This window comes from Buteo buteo, chromosome 16 (assembly GCF_964188355.1).
Source record: "Buteo buteo chromosome 16, bButBut1.hap1.1, whole genome shotgun sequence".
Classification (NCBI taxonomy): Eukaryota; Metazoa; Chordata; class Aves; order Accipitriformes; family Accipitridae; genus Buteo; species Buteo buteo.
Window position 1 is genome coordinate 7,586,813 of NC_134186.1, and position 18,841 is coordinate 7,605,653.

The 18,841-nt window shown below is 64.2% G+C and overlaps 1 protein-coding gene across 2 annotated transcripts in view; it reads right to left on the reverse strand.

The window, feature by feature from the left end:
* FOXO6 (forkhead box O6) overlaps nt 1–18,121 on the reverse strand; it is a 40,765-nt gene extending 22,644 nt beyond the window's left edge. The window contains exons 1-2 of one of the 2 annotated variants that reach the window (XM_075047707.1): nt 17,795–18,121; nt 16,425–17,554 (exon numbers count right to left, since the gene is read on the reverse strand). In XM_075047707.1, the coding sequence (XP_074903808.1) occupies nt 16,425–16,862 (438 nt within the window). In that variant the 5' untranslated portion in view covers nt 16,863–17,554; nt 17,795–18,121. Of the gene's footprint in view, nt 1–16,424; nt 17,555–17,689 lie in introns of both variants that reach the window. The other variant, XM_075047705.1, reaches the window with a different exon arrangement.
* Between the last annotated feature and the right edge of the window lie 720 nt (nt 18,122–18,841).

Genomic DNA, 18,841 nt, shown 5'->3' on the forward strand with positions numbered 1-18,841 from the left:
CCAGCCTGGGTAAGACCCCGTGCCCAGCGTGCCAGGTCTCTCAGCAGAGGTTGCGGCGGGACGGGACACCCCCAGCCCACTGACGTCCAGGCTGTTTCCCAGGGGACCTGGCAGCCCTTCAGACGGCCGCCTTCCCCACGGGGGCCCCCACCAGGCTCCCACGCGCCGCCGGCCTCCCGGCTTCGTGACACTGAGCTTTAATTGAATTAGACGCTGCTGCCTGGGCAGCGCAGCCTGCAAACCATCCTCGAATTCCTGGGCAAGGCGCCCGCTCGCTGTCTGCAAGCCGGTTGTCCGTCCCCCCCCCCCCAACCCTATTGCCTCCTCCCCTAGCACTGACCCAGAACCGAGGAGCCTCCGACCCCCCTTGAGCGAGCGGGTGGGAGAGGGGGTTCTGACCGGTCTCAGCCGGGCTCATTACGCAGACAATTAGCCCTGGCGAATGATGCGGTCAGAGGGTGCAGCACCCAGAGGGGGGGAGCCCCCCACGCCTCTCCCCGCCGGGGTCAGCTGCACCGCGGCGGCCGGCGAGCCAGCCCGTCCCCGCGCCAGCTTCCTCCGCTACAGAATGTACCGAGGGCCCCGGCGGCCCCAGCCAGGGACATGATGTGCTCCCCGCTCCAGGCCCTGTTTTTCCTGGCCAGGCTCCTGCTCTGCTGGCGGCGGGATGGCCAGGCGCTGTCACTCAATGCAGCTTTTGTTCGCTCCCTGCTTGCCTCCCTTCACACCTCCATCCCACCCCTTCGGCCCTGCCATGAGCCCTCTGGACCCAGCCGCGACCGTCCCTGGCCATGACCGTCCCCTGGCCTCTCCTGCGGCTCTGCCGCTGCCTCAATGGTTTTTTCCTTCCCCACGAGCGCAGCCAGGGCTGCTGGCAGCGGTGGAGGCGATGCCGTCCTGCTGGCAGGGCAGCCCAGCATCTCCAAAACCACAGGCAGCATCGGGTACCCGCCAGAGCACCAGCTCCCAAACCCCATCCCCCAGGACGGAGGAGGATGTTGTGGCCCTCCTCCCCTATGGCCTCATCCTGCTCCGTGCACAGACTTGCAGCCTGTGGTTAGCGGGTCCATCTGTAACTTGCCTGCATGTTATGCAGGGCACAGGGTACAGCCCACGTGAAAGTGTCCCCTTGCAGGGCTCAGCACCATGCCAACCCCATCACTGCCCATGCTGTACAGCACTGCTCCCAGCCCAGGAACCCCCCGAGGACACCCATCCCCACTGCCACAGGGGTGAAACCCATCCACAATGGGGATTTGGGGAGGACAAGGCACAGACCAGTGCATCCTTTAAGTCCTGACATCCACTGGAAAATGTGTATTTGATGTCTAGTATGGCAGCTTATTTCAGCTTTCCCGTCTTTAAGCATTTACTACAGTAAAAGCAAAGTTATCGCTACGACCCAAAACTGTCGATATGTCATTTAAACCCATGGGAGTTGGCTCCTGGATGCCCAGCACTATTGGTTTTCTTCCTGCCTTCCCCTTTCAGCCAATTTGCTATCTGGGCCAGTTGACCCAAATTTGTTTTTCCTTTGTGGAAAAAACCTCCACACAAGCAAACATTGCCCAACTGACTCCAAAACCATCTCCCCATGCCCCAAACCTTCACTGACCCCAAGAGCCATACCCATGCCTGCTGGCTTGGCACAGCATGGCCAGCATGGGGATCCCAGTGCCACTCACACTGGGAAGGGGTACAAATACACATCGGGATAAATCCCAAACAGTCGGGTGCAGCTGGGCACAGGGCTGGACCTCCTGCCCCCACAAACCCAGGCTGTGAGGCCGTACAGGGTGAGGATGAATAGGAACTGTGTCCCCAAGAGCATCCCTACAGCCACACGTGCCACTGCTACCTTCCCAGCCCCAGGAAGGTGCATCCTGCTCCCGGGCCTTGGCAGGGAGGCAGAAGGGACACGCTCGCCTGAGCAAAGCTGCTCCGGGCCCTCATCACCCCCAAAATCACCGGCGGGTCCGGCTGCTGAGCGGTACGTCCTCACACCCAGCCATGCATGTGGCTCTGCACGGGGGCAGTCAGCCATGGGGCTGGAAGCCCCCAGATCTGCAGTCCTGAGGAGCCATCAACGATGCAAACCCTCCCCATGACAGCACCGCCATCCCTCCCCCCGCCCTGGCACCATGGCAATCACCCAGCGACGCTCGCTCCATCCCTCACATCCCTGCCCACAGCCTGGGAACGGCCAAACCTGTTCCCACCCCCAGGCACCCCCAGCACCCCATACATTAAGCCTGGTGGCATCGCTCTTGTGTCCCGAAGCCCCTCATTTTTTTTGCCCACCCCCCCCCCCTCTTTTTTTGCGGCTGCTTTCCTCCCTGGCAGTGGGAAGGGGGGGGGGGTCTTTCCTGCATCCGTCTGGCAGCGAAGCCCCTGTCGCCACGGGGGCATTAGCACCAGAGCTGCAGGGAGCTCCCCGGGGAGAAGTAAGTGGATCAAAGGGTTTTAGCAGCAGACGGCTCCCAGACAGATCTGGATCGTCTTCAAGGCGGCCACTTGCGGCTACAAATGCACTTTCTGCCTGCAGCTCCCCAGCCAAAAGTTTCACACCGGCTTTATTGCGTTTAACCCCTCACTGCTCCCGGGCTCACAGGCGCTTGGGGCCAAGAGCTCCCGGCCCCGCAGCTGGATCCCGGCTGGATGGGGTCTCGACCCCCCTGGGGCAAATCCAGCCCTGCAGGAACGGCTGGAGGGAGCAGGATGCTGTGTGCTTGTGCGGAGACACCCCCCCTAAAAGATGGGGTGTTCTGAGCCAGGCAGCAAAACAACCCGCATGCCGGTCCTGCTCACTCCAGCGTCCCTGGCACTGTGACAAGGAGGAAACTGAGGCACGTAGCGTGGGGGTGCAGTGGGGAGGATGGCGATGCTCCCGGGGGCACGCACACCAACCCACTCCTCCGTCCCCTGCCTGCGCCTCCCCCCCAACCCCTCGCAGCAGGTAGCAGGTGACAGACACCCCTCTGCCCCACCCCACCCCCCCGGCCAGCCTGCCCCCCCACTTTTTGGCACCCCCAAAGCCAGCCGGTGCTTGCCAGGCGGCATGGCAGGGAGCTGGGGCAGGGAGAGGCTTCGCTGGAGTAATGCTGCTATGAATTATTCAGTGCGATGATAATTGTAGGAGCCCCCTGGTTCCGCTCACTCTCCGCACGCAGGAGCAGGATTCGTGCCACGGAGAGGGCTGGGGGCAGGGACAGGGGTCCCAGGGACCGAGGCCATCACTATCCCCGTCTCCCTGGGGCCGTGCCACCATGCGGCTGCAGCACCCCACACTCCCCAGTCCTGCACCCCACATTCCATAGTCCCATACCCCAAATCTCCCAGCTCTGCACCCCAGTATTCCCACAGCACTGTACCCGACGTCTCCCCATCTCGCTCCCCAAACCCCAGCTGTGGGGTCAGCCCCCCGAGTCCCACATGGGCACGGACACATACGTGTCTCTGCCTCCCGGGGACAGGCAGCAGGACGGGCACAGAGGTACCTGCCAGCACCCCGCCGCGCATCCTGGGGGTACCCCCTGCATCCCCCCATGCCAGGTCCCCACCTCAAAGCCCGCAGCCACCACCGCGAGCCCAGCGCAGGGCTGCCGCTGCCATAAACCCTACGGCCTCACAGCCGGCTCGGGGGCCTGGCAGGCAGCCTCCCCGTACAGCCGCTCCTTGGCTGGTGCGCTCAGGCTCCAGGACGGAGGAAAAACAGGAGGGGGTCAGCCAAAAAATACGCATGGAGGGCAAGTGGATCCTACCGCCGGGATCCCAGCGCTGCCTGGCCATGAATGGGGCGCCGGAAACCTCGGCCAGATGGTCCCAGCACGTGGGAGGACACCTAAGGACACGCTGCTTGGAAGCCGGCGATGCTTTGTGGGTACCGACAGCCCCGCCAGGGCCGTGCCCGGTGCCACCCGCCAGCACGGGGTGGGGGGGCACACGTGTGCCCTGCGGTGCTGTCCTGGCAGCAGCGGGGAGGTGGTTGGACCACCTCTGAGCAAGCATCTCCCCAGCAAGGCATGCAAGGAGGGGCCCATCCCACGGTTCCAGAGGGGTCTGAGGGCGCACCTCCTCGCCCCATCCCCGGGGTGAGCCAGACCCCACGGCGTGGCTGGGTTAGCTCCCCCCAGCCCCGCATCTGACGCACCCGTCTGGCATTTTCTCATTACACTGAGGGCTGCTGTTTCGCTGCATGTGTTTGCCACAGCGTTGTCAGTGGTGGGAAAAAACTATTTTGCAGGCTTGGCAGTGCACGGTGGGAAAGCGGGGTGAGCGGAAGCGCTCTCCAAATGCCCATCACACCGGCGAGGGCCAGGACACAGAAGTGTGCTGGGGACCCCCACCCTATCACAGCACAGGGTGGTCCCCAAGGGACCGCACTGCACCCCCAGACCCATGGGGGTGCACATCCTAATTGCTCATGCTGGCGTGCCATGGGGCAAGGGGGACAGGGGTTTCCCCCCAGCTGATGCACTTTGCAGCAACGCCCCATAACCCACAGAGCACGGAGGGGTCAAGGAGGCAGAGCCGAGCACACGGGGTGTCCAGCAACCACAGGTGGGTTTCTGAGTGTTCAGGTTCAGGGTACAGGGTGCACGGGGGGATTCAAGGTATGGGGTGCACAGTGGGAGTGGGTGCAGGTTTGCAATAAGCAATGTCTGGGCGGGAGTCTGGGCAGGTGGGGTACAGGGTGCGAGGTGCGGGGTCTGGGAGGCAGGATGCAGGGTACAGCGTGCAGGTTTTGGGATGCAGGGTGCAGGGTGTGGGGTGGAGGTCTTGGGGTGCAGCGTTTGGGGTACAGGGTGTGACATGCAGGATGCAGGGAGCAGAGTTTGGGGAGCACAATGCAGGGTGCAGGATTTGGGGAGCAGAGTGTGGGGTGCTGGGTATGGGGAGCCGGGTGCAGGATACAGGGAGCTGGCTTTGGAGAGCAGAGTGAAGGGTGCAGGGTGTAGGTTTTGGGGTGCAGAGTGCAGGCTGGTGGCCTGGCACGGCGCAGTGCTGCAGGGTGGTTCATGCCAACGTGGGACCCCGCGTGCCCCGGGCTGACATTCCTGCCGCTCCCACCTACGCCCAGTAGCCACCCCACACCCCAGCCTCCCCCCTCTGCCTTGGTGCTCCACGGGGCCGCGGCTGACCAGGCCTGCCCCAGCCGTGCCCGGGCAGGCTGCCCTCCCCCTGCCAACCGTGCCAGCCGCGTGCCAAGCCTGGCACAGGTCCCCGTCGCCGCTGCACCCACCCCAGCACCATGCGCGGAGCCCAGGCACATCTCCAGCTGCCTGGCATCATGCCGCCCCTCTGACCACTGCCCCATTCCCCCCTGCCTGCCTGCCCCTGCTCTCCAGGGCTGCCTATGGGTTGTGTGCCCGGCCCCTGTGGGCTGCAGGCAGCTGCCTGAAAGCAAGGCACGCCGGGCACAGCTGCAAGGATGTGGTGGGTCCCGGGGCTGGCACGGCAGTGGGTGGGCGATGGCTGGTCGCCACGCTCGGGCAGAGACACCGCTCAGCCTCCGCACCAGGACGAAGGGCATCACAGGGAGGATATCCAGCATCCTCCATCCCATCACTTGGTACCCACAGCCCCGGGAACATGCTGCGAAAGGCATCAGCCGGGGGCTGCCATCATGCTTCTCATATTTGCCTTAAAAATATGAAAACCAGCAAGAAGCTGAGCAGCCCCGCAGTCCCCATCGTCCCCCATCACGGGCAGCCAGGCCCCTGCCTTTTTCTCATCCATAGGTGAACGCAGATGAGTCGTGGTCTGCGCTACACGCATGTGTTCACCGCCAAGCGTCCCGCAAGAAATCAAACTGACCGGACTTGCAATTAATACCTGCGATAAAATAGAGCTGATTATAATAATTGGCACGATAATTGTATTATACCTAGGGAAGGGTGTAAGCAGAAAGCCCTACAAAAGAGACTCTTTGTCTTGGCTTTTTTGTTTTCTCTCCAGCTCGCAGGTAATAGTCAGGAATGGGCAAACCCTATTTTAATGGACTCTTAATAATGCTGTAATTTCCCTTTGCAGGGAAAGTTTTCCAAACAGTCAAAGATTCAAAACAAAGCAATGATTGTTCCTATTAGCATTAAATTCTACTCTGGGAGAGAGAATAAATCAAGCAAGGGGATTCAATTCAAAACAGAACTATAAAAAATCCAATAATGATTTTTTAATATTAATAAGAAAAATATATTGTTATGCACCCTTAGCATTTAAACTTCTAATCCAATCAGCGCAAAGTGCAGAGATAAATCACAGCCGCAGAGGAGAAGGGAACAACCATCAAGCAGGCAGCAATAAAATGCTGTCTTACATCCCTGGGACAGGCATAGGTTTGACAGTCTCAAAAAAAAAGCTGAAATTTATGAGCCTGTCGCTCCACAAGCTTGTTAATTCCTTCCCTGCATCTCCGCACGCGCCCTCCACCTGGGGCAGGGAGGGCGCGAGGGCCGGCTGCCGGCCAGGCAAGTTGCAGGCAGGAGGTGACAGCAGGCATCCTGGCTGCCTGAACCCATCGGCGTGGCATTGCAGAGCCAGGGACTTGTCCTTCTTCATCCTGCTTAAACCCGCTCCCGGCAGCCGTCGGCTCTCAGCAGCTCCGACCGGCTGTGCAGTGGGACGGGATGGTTCCTGGTGCCCTGCACCCGCAGGGGGAAGGAGCCAGCGGACCCAATGCTGAAGGGGATCACAAGCGTGGTCCCAAGCAAGCACTGTCCCACGTGTGGTCCCAAGCACAGTCCCAAGCACGGTCCCAGTTGTGGTCTCCCCAGCTCTCTCATCCTTAGAGATTGCCCTGGGTGTTTCCGATCCTGCGCTATCAAACACATCCCAGAGCCTGGGCAGGCTCTAGGGATGCTTGAAACCTCAGCACACGCTGATGTGGTGCCCAGTCCCTCCAGCATCAACAGACGCCAGTACAGAGCCAACAGTACCCACACGACCCCCCGGTCCCCCTCCACTCCCAATCCCCACACGCAGAGGGGATGGCGGGCAGCCCTTCCCATCCCATGGGTCTGCACAGGCGGAGCAGCGAAGCGCGTGGCCACATAATCCCCCCACGGAGCCGGCCATCCCACTGGGCTAGGAGACGCCCCCCGCTTTGCCAGGGTCACAGTCCAGGAATAATCCCGGTAAGGCTCGCCCCACGGCTCACGCCATGCCATCCTTGTTGAACTCATTACAGATAATGGCCCCACAATTCACCGCTGACGCAGCCGGGCTGTTCCCCCTGATTTATCGGCTCCGGCAGACGATGCGCTGCCACAGGGGCCAGCGACAAGCCCAGGCAAGCGGTGAAACACCACGAAACGTGGACGGCGGGTCTCAGCTCCCCTCAGGTCCCCTCCAAACCCCAAACCTCAGCGCTTCTGCTGAAAGTGGCTACATCCAAAGGGGAGGAAAATGCTGAACCACGGCAGCGGAAAGGAGGAGCAGCGAAGAACCTGCAGCTGGCAGTCCCGGCCATGCAACGGCTGAGGACAAAAGACATCTCAGCCACACAGGGAGTTCCTGGCCGTCTGGCAAACTGCTGACGCCACGAACCAGGGCGAGAGGGCATTTGGGGACAGGGGGACGGACACGTTGCTCCTGCTCGGGAATGCCCCAGGGCTTTGTTCCCGCAGGCTCCCATCGGCTGGGCTCCTAAGGGAGGCTGATGGGGGGGCAAAGGATTAATTACAGCTATTACATGTCCAAACCTGACATGCTGCGGAGTGTTTCTACTCCACTTTTGCTTCAGATGGTTTGGGCAAAGGGTCGGGGAGCGGGTGCCAGGCTTGTTGCCATGCTCCCCAGCTTGGCACCGCTTGGGTCCCATGCTGCCAGTGACATCCCATCTCAGGGTAGCAAAGCTGCTCCCCAAGGAGTAGAAGGCACCCAAACCCTGCTGGCACTCTGCAATACATTTTAAGGAAAAAAAAAAAAAAGAGGAGATCTATCCCTCACACATGGCTTTTCGGCTCTCCCACTGCCAACGGCCAGAGCCGAGGTGGCTGCACGGTCCTTGCCGTGGGCCAACCAGAGGCTCTGGGAGCGTCGGGCTCGGTGGCTGGTCCAGCCAGACGGGTGGCCCAGAGACCCAGCCCTCCACTGCGGGGATGCCCAGCGAGCCCAAGGAGGGGGGAATCCACATCCCACCACCCCCGCACTGCCCTGCCATCCCTGCCAGCCTGGCTGCTGGAGGAGACGCCAGCAGTCCCTGGGGCAGCATGGCCACCAGCATATGGAGCCGTGACTGGAAAGCGCTTGGGGACCTCGGAGAGTGAGCAGTGACACCACTCACACAGCATTGCAAGGCTTTCCCACTGGATGCCGAGCAGGATCTGGCAGCCTGGCACGCAGCGCCCATCCCCGACACCATCCCCCGGGGACCTCGGCAGCGCCAAGGCTGGGCACGGAGCTGGCACAGCCCCGCGAACGCCCGTCTCCTCTGTACCCCGGGGCTGGCCTCGGCTGCAGCCTCCTCCCAATCCCGCAGGAGAGGAGCCAGACTCCCGGGGAGACACAAAGGCTGCCCCGGGGAGGGCGAGGGTGTCTGGCAGCGCCAGGCTGCCCAACCGTGGTCTGTGGGCAAGGCCATGCGCCTTCCAGGCGGGCACCCGGAGTCCGGCTGGGGGGTACCAGCATGGGGTGGGCAAGCAAAGGGGGGTTTGGGGAGGGGGGGGTTGAACTTTTGAACCAGCAGGCAGGAGATCAGTGCATTACCTTAACGCGAGTTAAAAATAACCGTCTCGTCTCTTGAAATGAGCCTGTCTGCAATTACAGCTTGGCATGTCTGCTCTGGAGCGTCCCCGGGCTGGCACCGCGCCAGGTGGCAGGCAGCTCCGAACAACCCTCGCCTTTCTTCTCTTTCTTGGGGTTGGCTTTTTTTCTTTGTTTTTTTGCTTTTTGGTTTTGTTTTTTTTCCCTTCCCAGCAAATCAAAGGTGGCTGCTCGGCGCCCCGGCTCAGGCTCCCACCCCCCCTCAAGCCACAGCCACCTCTTCAAAAGCACCCAGCCCCTGCGGTACCCACCGCCCCACAGCAAGGCCATGGTGTCCCCCCGGTCCCCAAGGACAGGGGGACACTGCCACCAGCCCACGTCCCCAGGAGGGCCATGCAGCGGCACGAGCCAGCCCAAAGCGTGTTCAAGGGTCCTTCCCCGCGCTGCCCTTGCACACCCGATGTGCATTCGACTGCAACGTGCGGGTGCGAGCGCACGTGGGAGCGCACGTGGCGAGCCCGGCACACGTGTGTCGCGTGTGCACGCGCCGGGCCCAGAATGCACACGCACAAGCGTGCGAGGGAACACGTGCAAATTCAGACGTGTGTGCACAGGCAGTGGATGCCCTGCGGCATCGCTACCTGCAGCTCCCTGTGCTCCGTCCAGCCCTGTGGGCAGGCGCAGGCAAGGGTTTGCCCCTACCAGGGTGTCTGGGTGGCAGAGCCATCCCCTCACACGCCCCCACTGCCAGCACCCAGGGCTGTGTGGGAAACCTCCTCAGCCCACAGGCCCCAGGGGAGCAGTGAGCTGAGCTGCATCGCTGCTGCATCGCTGCTGCATCCCTGCCTCAGTGGGTACAAAGTGCCATCAATCCCGGCACCCGCTCCCAGAAGGCCAGCAGGCAGCAAAGCCCACGAGCCTCCCCGCTGCTGAGAACAGGCACAGCGCACAGCCCCAATGGGCACAGCTGGGTGCACGGGGTGGCATGGGGGTGCTGGGGAGGGGGAGTATGAGCCCCCTCCTGAAAAAGTAGGCATCAGTCACGCAGACCCCAACATCACCCTGTCCTGCTGCTAACCCCCCTGGGGCAGCCCCCCGCTGCTGCCCCCCACCCCACAGGACAGCAGCGGTCCCAGCGGGGCTGGACACCCCATGGCTGACCCATAGCAGGCGACACCTCAGGATACTCTGGGATGCTGGAGCATCCCCACTGGGAGGGAAGGGACCAGCCTGCTTCGGGGGTCCCCGCACCCCCTCCCAGCGCCGGCTGCTTCCTCCTCCCCGCGGTGGGTGAAAGCAAGCTTTGTGCCCGGGCTTTCAGTTCTCCTGGCTGGCGCCCAGCCAAGGCACCACATAATAATGAACAGATGCTGTCCAAAATGAGCTTCAGCGGCAGACAGGCGAGCCTCTCCGCGTGTCCTTCCGTAACCCAAAGTGCCTTTCACCTCAGCACTAATCAGGCACCTTCAGCAGGAGAGAGGAGCCTACGGGAAGTGTCGGGCTAATTAAAAGTAATGCAATCGGGGAGCGGCGAGCCCACCGCCAGTGGGTGCAGGAGGGCAGGGGGGAAGGAAGCTGCCTCCCCGCGGGCAGGGCGGAGGTGCAGTGCGGTGGCAGAGCAAGGGGGAGACCCCATACCCAGCTCCAGAGCATCCCCACGGGAGACCCAAGGGCATGGCAGCAGCGGGGCTTGGGGTGGACCCCAGGGATGGAGGGGACAGCCTGGGGCTGGGGGTCTGACCCTGCTGTGGCAGTGGGGAGGGGAGATTCATCTCCTTCCTGCGAGCTCCCTCTGTGACAACACGGTGGTGACAGGTGTCCAACCCCAATCCCTAAGCCCAGGGGACCTCCTGCTGCCGGCAGCATCCCGGTGAGGATCCCACCGGGATGGGAAGCCAGGCCAAGGAGCTCCTGCATCACACCTGGCCTGACCCGCTGGGGGCACGGCCTCCCTGCAAAATATTTACGAGGGTTTTTAAGTACAAAGCCAAACACCAGGAAATTCATTTCCCAGCCCGGGATGCTGGTCCTCCCATCAGAGCACCAGGCAAGCGGGAGGGGACGGATGCGCACAGGGATCCGCATGTGGGGACGGACGGAGATAATGCCGGGCTGTGAGCGCTCTTCTAGTCCACAGGATCTTAACTGTAGTTTATATTCCAGTGGTTATTAAAAATAAAGGGAGGGAGTGTGGGGGAAAGCTAAGAGCAGAGCAAGCTGTTCATTTGGAGCCTTTCCCTTGGGTTTAATAAAGCCCCACTCACTGCTGTAGTATCATTTTTATGCTATCATAAAGCCGGACCATTTAGCAGGTTTGTGTTACTTCAGCAGTTAGCGCTGCATGAAAAGCGATTCCAGAAGAAGGGGGGGGGGGGGGGGAGAAATCAGAAGGAAGATGAAAACCTCCAAAAAGGAGAGAGAAAAATGAGGTGGGAAGGAGGAGAGGAGTGCGGGGGATTCCTCACAGCCACGCCGCCAGCAGCACCGGAGCAGCTCGAGGCGACGGGAGCGGGCTCCCCCATCTCTGTGTGAAGTCGGGGACAGGCGAGGAGTCCCCCGCTCCAGCCCTGGGACGCTGAAGGGTCGGGTACCCCAGCCCAGCATCCCAGGGGACCCGCCTGTGCCGTGGGAAAAGGTTGGGGGATCCCCTCACACCGGGGGGACCCCAGGGGCACTGCACCTGTGGGGACCAGAGAGCCAGGGCGGCTTATCCAGGGGCTCTTTGGGGGTGAAGCAGAGGGGTTTCCCCGAGGTGAAGGAACCGGCAGTTCCTCCCGGCCCTGCTCGGCCCCCGGGACAGCAGGGCAGCTCTCCGGGGAGCATCGGGCTTTCCGTGCCGCTGGAAAAATCTCCATATATGGAGAGGACAGGGATACGTGAGCCGAGCCGAGCCGCGCCAAACCGCCCAAACGGGAGCCCGGAGTGGGCAGCCCCCCCCCCCCGCGCTCAGCCCAGTGCCCTGGGGCCGTGCCCTCCGCCGAGCCCCCCGGGGCCGGTGGCACGCTGCTAATCCCAGTGCAAATGGGAGCCAGCCTGCTGTGCACCCCTAGAGCCGTGTCACCCCCAGAGCCGTGTCACCCCATCCTCCCCGTAACTCCCCCCTTCGCCACCCCCCCATGGCACCACCCGCTCCCTCCCTGGCACCCAGGCTGCCCTCTGCAAGGGGAAAGTCGTCCCCATTAGTCCCAGGCGCTGGGTTCGAGCCTCTCCAGCCGCACCGGGCAGCGTTCCAGGCAGATGCACTCACCCCCATCCAAGAGGGGAAGGGCAGGGGCTGGGGCAGGGGTGGCATCAGTGACAGAGCAGGTAGAGCCAGGAGCAGCTCCCCTGAAGGATGCTCTTACCGTGCCCCACGGGGCTGTAACTCAGGGGTCTCCATGCCCAGGGGGGAGGAGAAGCACCCCACTACACCCCAAACCCTTTGGCAGCAAGGGGCACTCAGACCACGCTCCCACTCAAACACCCTTTCCACCCCTTTCTCTCCCTAATTCATTTCCATCCTGCCCTGCAGGGGATGGTGGCATTTGGTGGGGCATCTCTGCATGGCAGCCCCCGGCCCCGAGCACACACTGCTCCCAGCTCCCGTGGGCCAGCAGGACACGGCAGCCCCAGTCCCCCATGGCAGGAGCAGCCACCGTGCTACCGACCCAGCAATATAAAGGAGGAGGTGGAGGGAGGGCTGGGAAATTAAGGTTTTCAGCACTGTCAGAGCTGCATCAAACAGGCATCCACCAGCTGATTGCTTGATTGTTATATTTTGGATGTCAAACCAGAGCAAGCAGAAACCTTTAAAATGCATCAGTGCCGCTGCCTTTTTGACGGAGGGTGTTGGTTTCCCATTAACAAGTGGAAAGCGTGAGCTGGAGCAGAAAACTTCAAGCGCTTTGGAATTGATAAAATAACAACTCCCTAATTAAGCAGAACTGTCAGTCAACGGGCGCCTGCTGCCCTGCATTGGGAAGCAGCAGCAGCAGCTCCCGGTGCACGAGCCCAACATGCCAGCCCAGCCCGCTGCAGCATGGGGAGCATGGGGGGATGCACATCCCAGGGGGGCACTGGCCAGAGCGTTCCCCCCTCCCTGTTAGACAGGCCTGGGTCCTGGTCCCAGTCCCGACACTGAGCACGGCCAAGGTGTTTAGATAGTGTGCCTCTGGTTACTTTGCCATAAAACCATGCAATGCAACCCGCAGCTTGGCAGGGAAGGAGAGGCCTGAGCCCAAAATGCACCCCGTGCCAGCATCCTTCCCCTCCGAGAGACAACGAACCAGCCTGGGAGAACACATCCCCGACAGACACATCAGACACTACGGCCAGGCGTGGGTGCAGCATCCGCACAGCCGGCTTGATGCAGGAAGGGCTCCTCCTGGGAAAGCCCCTCCAGTGCCGGAGCAGGGCAGGGGGGGTTGGAGAAGTCCTGCCAGACCACCAGCAGTGCAGCCAGCACCCCATGGGGATGCCGTGCCCTTGGCTGGGCCCCCAGACCTCCACCATCCTGCTCTTCCTGGCACAGGGAGGCTGTGAAGGAGCTAATTAAAGGAGCAGCCCGTTACCCGAGACCCCCCTCTGACACCGCTGTGCTGGGTAATGAAACGCTTTAAATCCGCCATGCTTCTCCCAGGCCTGGGGCAGGAGGGACGTGGCATCTCCAGGGGCTCTTTAATAAGCCGCCAGCAGCTCGTTACCACAAAATTGACTGCCCAGCGCTCTGGGTGCTCCCTCAGCACCAGGAGCTGCCAGCCTGACTCGGGGAGGGATGTGCTGGGGGGGGGGGGGGGGCACCCAGGGGGTCGGGGCAAAGGACAGCCAGGAGGGACATGGGGCTGTGAGGAAGGTGTTTAACCCCTGACATGCTGGTGTCCGACAAGAATGCCAGGCAAAGAGGGTTTCTGCACACTGCTTCTCACCCCAGGCTCTTGCCAGCCCTTACGCTGCCAGCCCCAGCTGGGGATCGGGCACCTCCAGCATCAGGACAGGCCCCAGGGTACCCTGTGCTGTCTGTCCCGGTGTGCGCACAGGTCAGGCAGGGCGTTTTGCTGGGCAGCCCTCGGCCCTCCCGTCTGCCCTGTGACCGGCCCAGTGCTGGGCTGGGAGGTTTAAGCCACAGTGCCAACGCGAGGGCAAGGAGGGCTGCCAGGAGGGAGCAGGCAGCAGCGGTGCAGCCCGGGCAGCAGAACCGCCTGCCCGCAGCCCAGGGGAAGACAGGCAGAGCCATGGCGGAGCCGCTCTGACCCGGAGATGGGCCAGGAAGGTGGAGAGCATCCCATCCCGGGGTGCAGCCAGGCAAGCCCACTCGATCAGGCGGCCCCTGCAAATGCCCCTGCAAATGCCCCTTCGTGCCCAACAGCAGCTGGACCCTGAGTCTGTCCTGCCCCCTTGCACATCATGCACCACGAAGCCTCTGGGGATGCAGCCCCCTTGAGAAAGTCACCAAACCCCACGTTGGGTGATGGGGCTCTGCTGGTAGCACCCTGAGCAGTGCTGGTATGGGGACGCAGGCCAGGCACCATTCCTACACCAAGGGACAAGGGACACCATGGAGGACGTAGGGGGCAAGGGACAGGGCTGAACAACCCGCGTTGCTCCCACACGCTCCCTGGTGGAGGCTATGCTGGGAGAAGGTCTTGGCCCTCCCGTGGCTCTGGGACACATCGGGGGACACCCTGGGTGACAGTTGACATGGGGAAAGGCCGCTCCTGCTTTCCCAGGAGGATGCCCTCGAGGGTCACCTCCGCCAGGACTGATGCGGGCAGTCAACGCTGCCATCACAGCCTGCCCTCACCCAGGGGCCAAAAGCCGGTGCCGGTGTAGGCGGGAAGGGAAGCCTGTGCCACCTTGCACACCTGCACAGACACACCTGCACAGACACACCCGCACGCTGCCACTGTCCCTGTGCAAGCCCTGGCACGCCCAGAGAGGACATGGGTCACTCCTCCATCCCGTGCAAGCCACGGGTGGATCAAACCCCAGCACTCCCCTGTGACAAGGACCGCTGCTAGCCCCGCCATCCCCGGCTCGGGTCCTTCCCACGCGGGGAGGGCTTTGCTCAATGGCTTTGGCTCGCGTGCCAGCACGGGGGGATAGGAGCATCCCCCTTCCCCGCTCCTGCCCAGCTGCAGCTGGGCACACAAACTTGTTCATGGCTCCGTCCCCTCGCCCTCACTGCCCTGGGCTGCCCTTCAGGGATACCCGGGTTGGGGGGGTCCCCAAGCATCCCACAGCCCAGTGACAGGCTCGGCTGCCTGGGAATCCCTTCGCTTCTCATCCCAGCTCTGCCAGGCACCGGGCCAGAGCCCTGCCAAACCTCTCTGACATGTCCCCAGACCCTGTCAGTGCGTGGCCCCCACTGTCCCCAATGGGTGCGAGCCTTGGGGAGACCATTCTCCCCCAGCGTGCACCCAGGGCCATGCAGGTCTTGCCCCAGGTGGGGGTTTGAAAGGCCCCCCCACAGCCACCACCTTCCGCCACCACCACAGCCCCAACACCCTCCCCCGGTGAATCCTCACGTTGGGGGCGGAGGGGGGGGGGGGCGACGACACTGGCTGCCCCCTGCCCACCCGTCACGAGTGGGGCAAGGCAGAGAGGATGCCCAGGCTCCCCGCAACGCCAGCTCCCACGGCCCGGCCACAAGTGCCACAGACAGAGTCCGGCCTCCCTGCCCCAAAAGAGCCCTATTTGCAACCAAGAAGGACCCCCCCAAGGCAGGCCAGGTCCGGCCGCCTCCGACGGAGCCAGGGCACACCGTGCCAGGACTGCAGGCTGGTATTAAAGCCCCCGAAGCCTTGTTACACACTAATCACACTGGAGGTGACAGGGCTTAGGGGAGGGCTTAAGAGAAACCGTCTCCTTCTTACTGACACCATCTGGACACAGGCGATCTCTTCCCCCTTCCCAGCGTGGAGCCGGGCAAGCATCAACCGGAGGGGCCAGCGTGACCCTCCCCAGGACCCGGCACCCTCCATGCCCTTGCCCGGTGCCGGAATGGTCAGTGCAATACATCCCCAGCTCGCACCGAGCAAGAGGGGGATTACTGCCCGCACCAGGGATTTCTAACAAGCCCACGGTGCCAGCCGGGGAGCAAAGCCAGGGAAAGCCAGCGTGGAGCCGCGGGGGCCGTGTGCTGCCTGCGTGGCCCCCCGGGAGGGGGACAAGGCCCTGGGGAAGGTGGGGGCTGAGACAGGAGAGACGCACTGGGTAAAAGCCGGCCCGGAGACACCTGTTTGGGGACAGCCCTCCCTCCGGCTGTCCTCCTGGGCACGCCACTGGCGCTCAGGGACCTGGCAGGGCTCAGGTGCCCGCAGGCAGGGACAGGCAGAGCCGTGGCGGCGGGATTGTCACTCACCGTAGCCCGGTGCTCGCACACCAGCAGGAGAGCCGGCCGTGACCACCCTGCCCGCTGCCATCCCCCTCTCCCCGACCTCCCCGAGGAGGATGGCGGCCCGGTGCTCCGGCTCAACCCGAGGCCAGTGGGTGAACCCGGGACAAGCTCAGCCTGGTTCCAACGCGCAACACCACGAGGCACCGGCCCTCCCCAAAACTTGACCGAGCCCTTATCCGCCCCAACCATGAGGAAAGCGGGGATCCCCCAAACCCCCCCAGCTAGGGGCAAGCTCCGGCTGCCCCGGGGAAAGCACCCGAGCTCCGCTGCACCTTGGGCAGCGGGGGGACGGGGGGGGGGGGAAGTTGCGCTGAGGTTCGGGTCGGGGGGGGGGGTCAGGTACCTTCCAGCCGGCAGAGCTGTTGCTGTCTCCTTTATCCTTAAAGTAGGGGACGTATCGCACCATCCAGTCGTAGATCTGCGAGAGGGTGAGGCGCTTCTCCGGCGAGCTCTCGATGGCTTTGGTGATGAGGTCGGCGTAGGAGAGGTTGCCCCAGGCGTTCCTCCGGGAGGTCTTGGCCTTGCGGAGCTGCCCGACGTCCGCGCCGGGGGGCGGCAGGGAGGCGGCGGCGGCCGTTCTGCGCTCCGCCGGGGCCGCCGCGTTCTCGGCTCCCTCCCCGCCGCCGGCCGCCAGCGCCGGGGGTCCTCCCGCCGCGCCCCCATCCTCCTCCTCCGCCGCGAAGTCGGGGTGGGGGAGAGGCCAAGTGCAGGACCGGGGCCGGCTCTGCGGCTCGAAATCCGGGTCGATCTCCACCTGATGCGCCTGGAGCTTTTCTTCCATGGTCCCCTCCCCGCCGCTCCCGCCCCCCCCCCAACAACCCCCTCCCCGGAGTTACAGTCGGTTTCCACCCAAAAAAAAAAAAAAAAAAAAGAAAAAGAAAAAAAAACACCAAAAACACCAAAAAAAAAAAAAACAAACCCAAAAAACACGAGAGGGAGAGGAGTGCGAAGAAGGGCTCCAAGCTCGGATGGAGGGGGAGAGGGGAAGGAGGAGCCGCTCCGTGCGCCCGGCTCCTGGAGGGCGCAGGCGGCGGGGGTGCAGCCCCAAGTCCGGCGGAGCTTTAGGAGGCGGCTCTGCCCGGCTCCGCGCCGGGAAACGGGAGGCTAACGGGAGAGACGAGCCGGGGGGGATGCTGCATATTCATCGGTCGCCTCTCCAGCCCCGGGCGAGACGGGGGGGTTGTTTTTTTGGTTTGGTTTTGTTTTTTTTTTTTTTTTGTTGATGTTGTTGTTGTTGGTTTTGGTTTTTTGTTTTTTTTTTTTACCAGCCGCGGAGCTCCGGAGTCGTTCCCGGCACGATAGCCAGCGGGGCGGCTGCGGGCGGGCAGGGCGCGGGGGCTGCCGCATCCATCGGCGGAGGCTGCACCGGGCTGGCGGCGCGGTTCAGGCAGCAACAGATGAACCGGAGCGACCGGCGGCGGGCGGCATCCTCGGCCGGGGACCGGCGTACTCCGGGGCCGGGCGGCGGGGCACCTGGGCGGGGAGAAGCGGGATGGAGGTGGGGGGTGGGGGGGAAGCTTTTGGCACGGCGGGCGCGCAGCCTCCCCCCGGGCGGCCCGGCGCTAAGTCCGGCGGCGCGGCGGAGCCATGCTGGCGGGCGGCACGCACCTGACAGCGCCGGGCGAGGGCGGCGGCGGCGGCGGCGGCGGGCGGGCGGGCGGCGGGCGGCTCCCCGCCCCTACGCCCCCCCGCTCCGTTTCAGCGGCCGCGCACCTGCCCGCCGCCGCCGCCGCCGCCGCGCTGCCGCCACGGCGCGGGCGGGCCACATGCTGGGGCGGCCGCCGTTCGTTCGTTCCTTCCTTCCTTCCTGCCTGCCTCCGTTCCTTCGTTCGTCCGTCCGTTCGTTCGTTCTCTCCCTCCTTCCCTCCCTCCGCCGTGCCCGTCCCCGAATGCGGGCGCCGCCGTGACACAGGGGGAGGGCCCGGAGGGGCGGGAGGAGGGCGGGGGAGGGGAGTGCCCCAGCGCCGCACGGGGCAGCGGCGGGGCGGGACGGAGCGGAGCGGAGAGCCCCGGCACCGCGCTCCCCCGCTCCCCCCCCAGCCCGCCCCGGCCCGCCGACCCCCGGCAGCGGCGGCGGCCCCACGTGCGCCCCGGGCGCCCCCCATTGTTGCCCCGAGCCGCCGCCGCCTCCTCATTGGCGGGAGGCGCCCGGCGGACACGCCCCCCCCGCCCGCCTATTGGCGCGGCGCCGGCGGGACGCTCCGCGGAGGGATCGGGGAGGGGGGGGGATTGGGGGGTTGTGGGGGGGTCGGGCCCTCCCCGCGGGTGACGTCAGGGGTGTCGGCTGCATCCGCGCGTCACCCCGGGCAACGCCGGCGCCGCGGCCGGGCGGCGGGACACGCCCCTTTACTACGGGTCACGCCCCCTCGCCCACCGAGGCCACGCCCCTGCCGGCGCGGTCGGGGGAGACCCCCTCAAGCGGGCCCCGCCCCCAAGCCCCGCCGCCCCGCCTCCTACCTGGAGGACACGCCCCCTCCGCGCAAGCCCCGCCCCAGGGCCGCAGCCCCGCCCCGCCGCCCACGCCCCGGGGTAGCTTGGCCTGACAGCCCCGCCCCCCGCAGCGCCCCGCCCCCTCGCAGCCCCCCCGCCCCGCTCCCTGCCCCGTCCCGTCCCCAGCAGCCCGGGCTGTCGGCGGGGCCGGTGACTCCCCGATGATGTCACCGCAGGGGTACGTGGTGACAGTGAGGTCAGACCCACGAAGCCCACCCGGGGCTGGGGCGGCCCACCCGGGGCTGGGGCGGCCCCCCCTGCCCCGTGCTG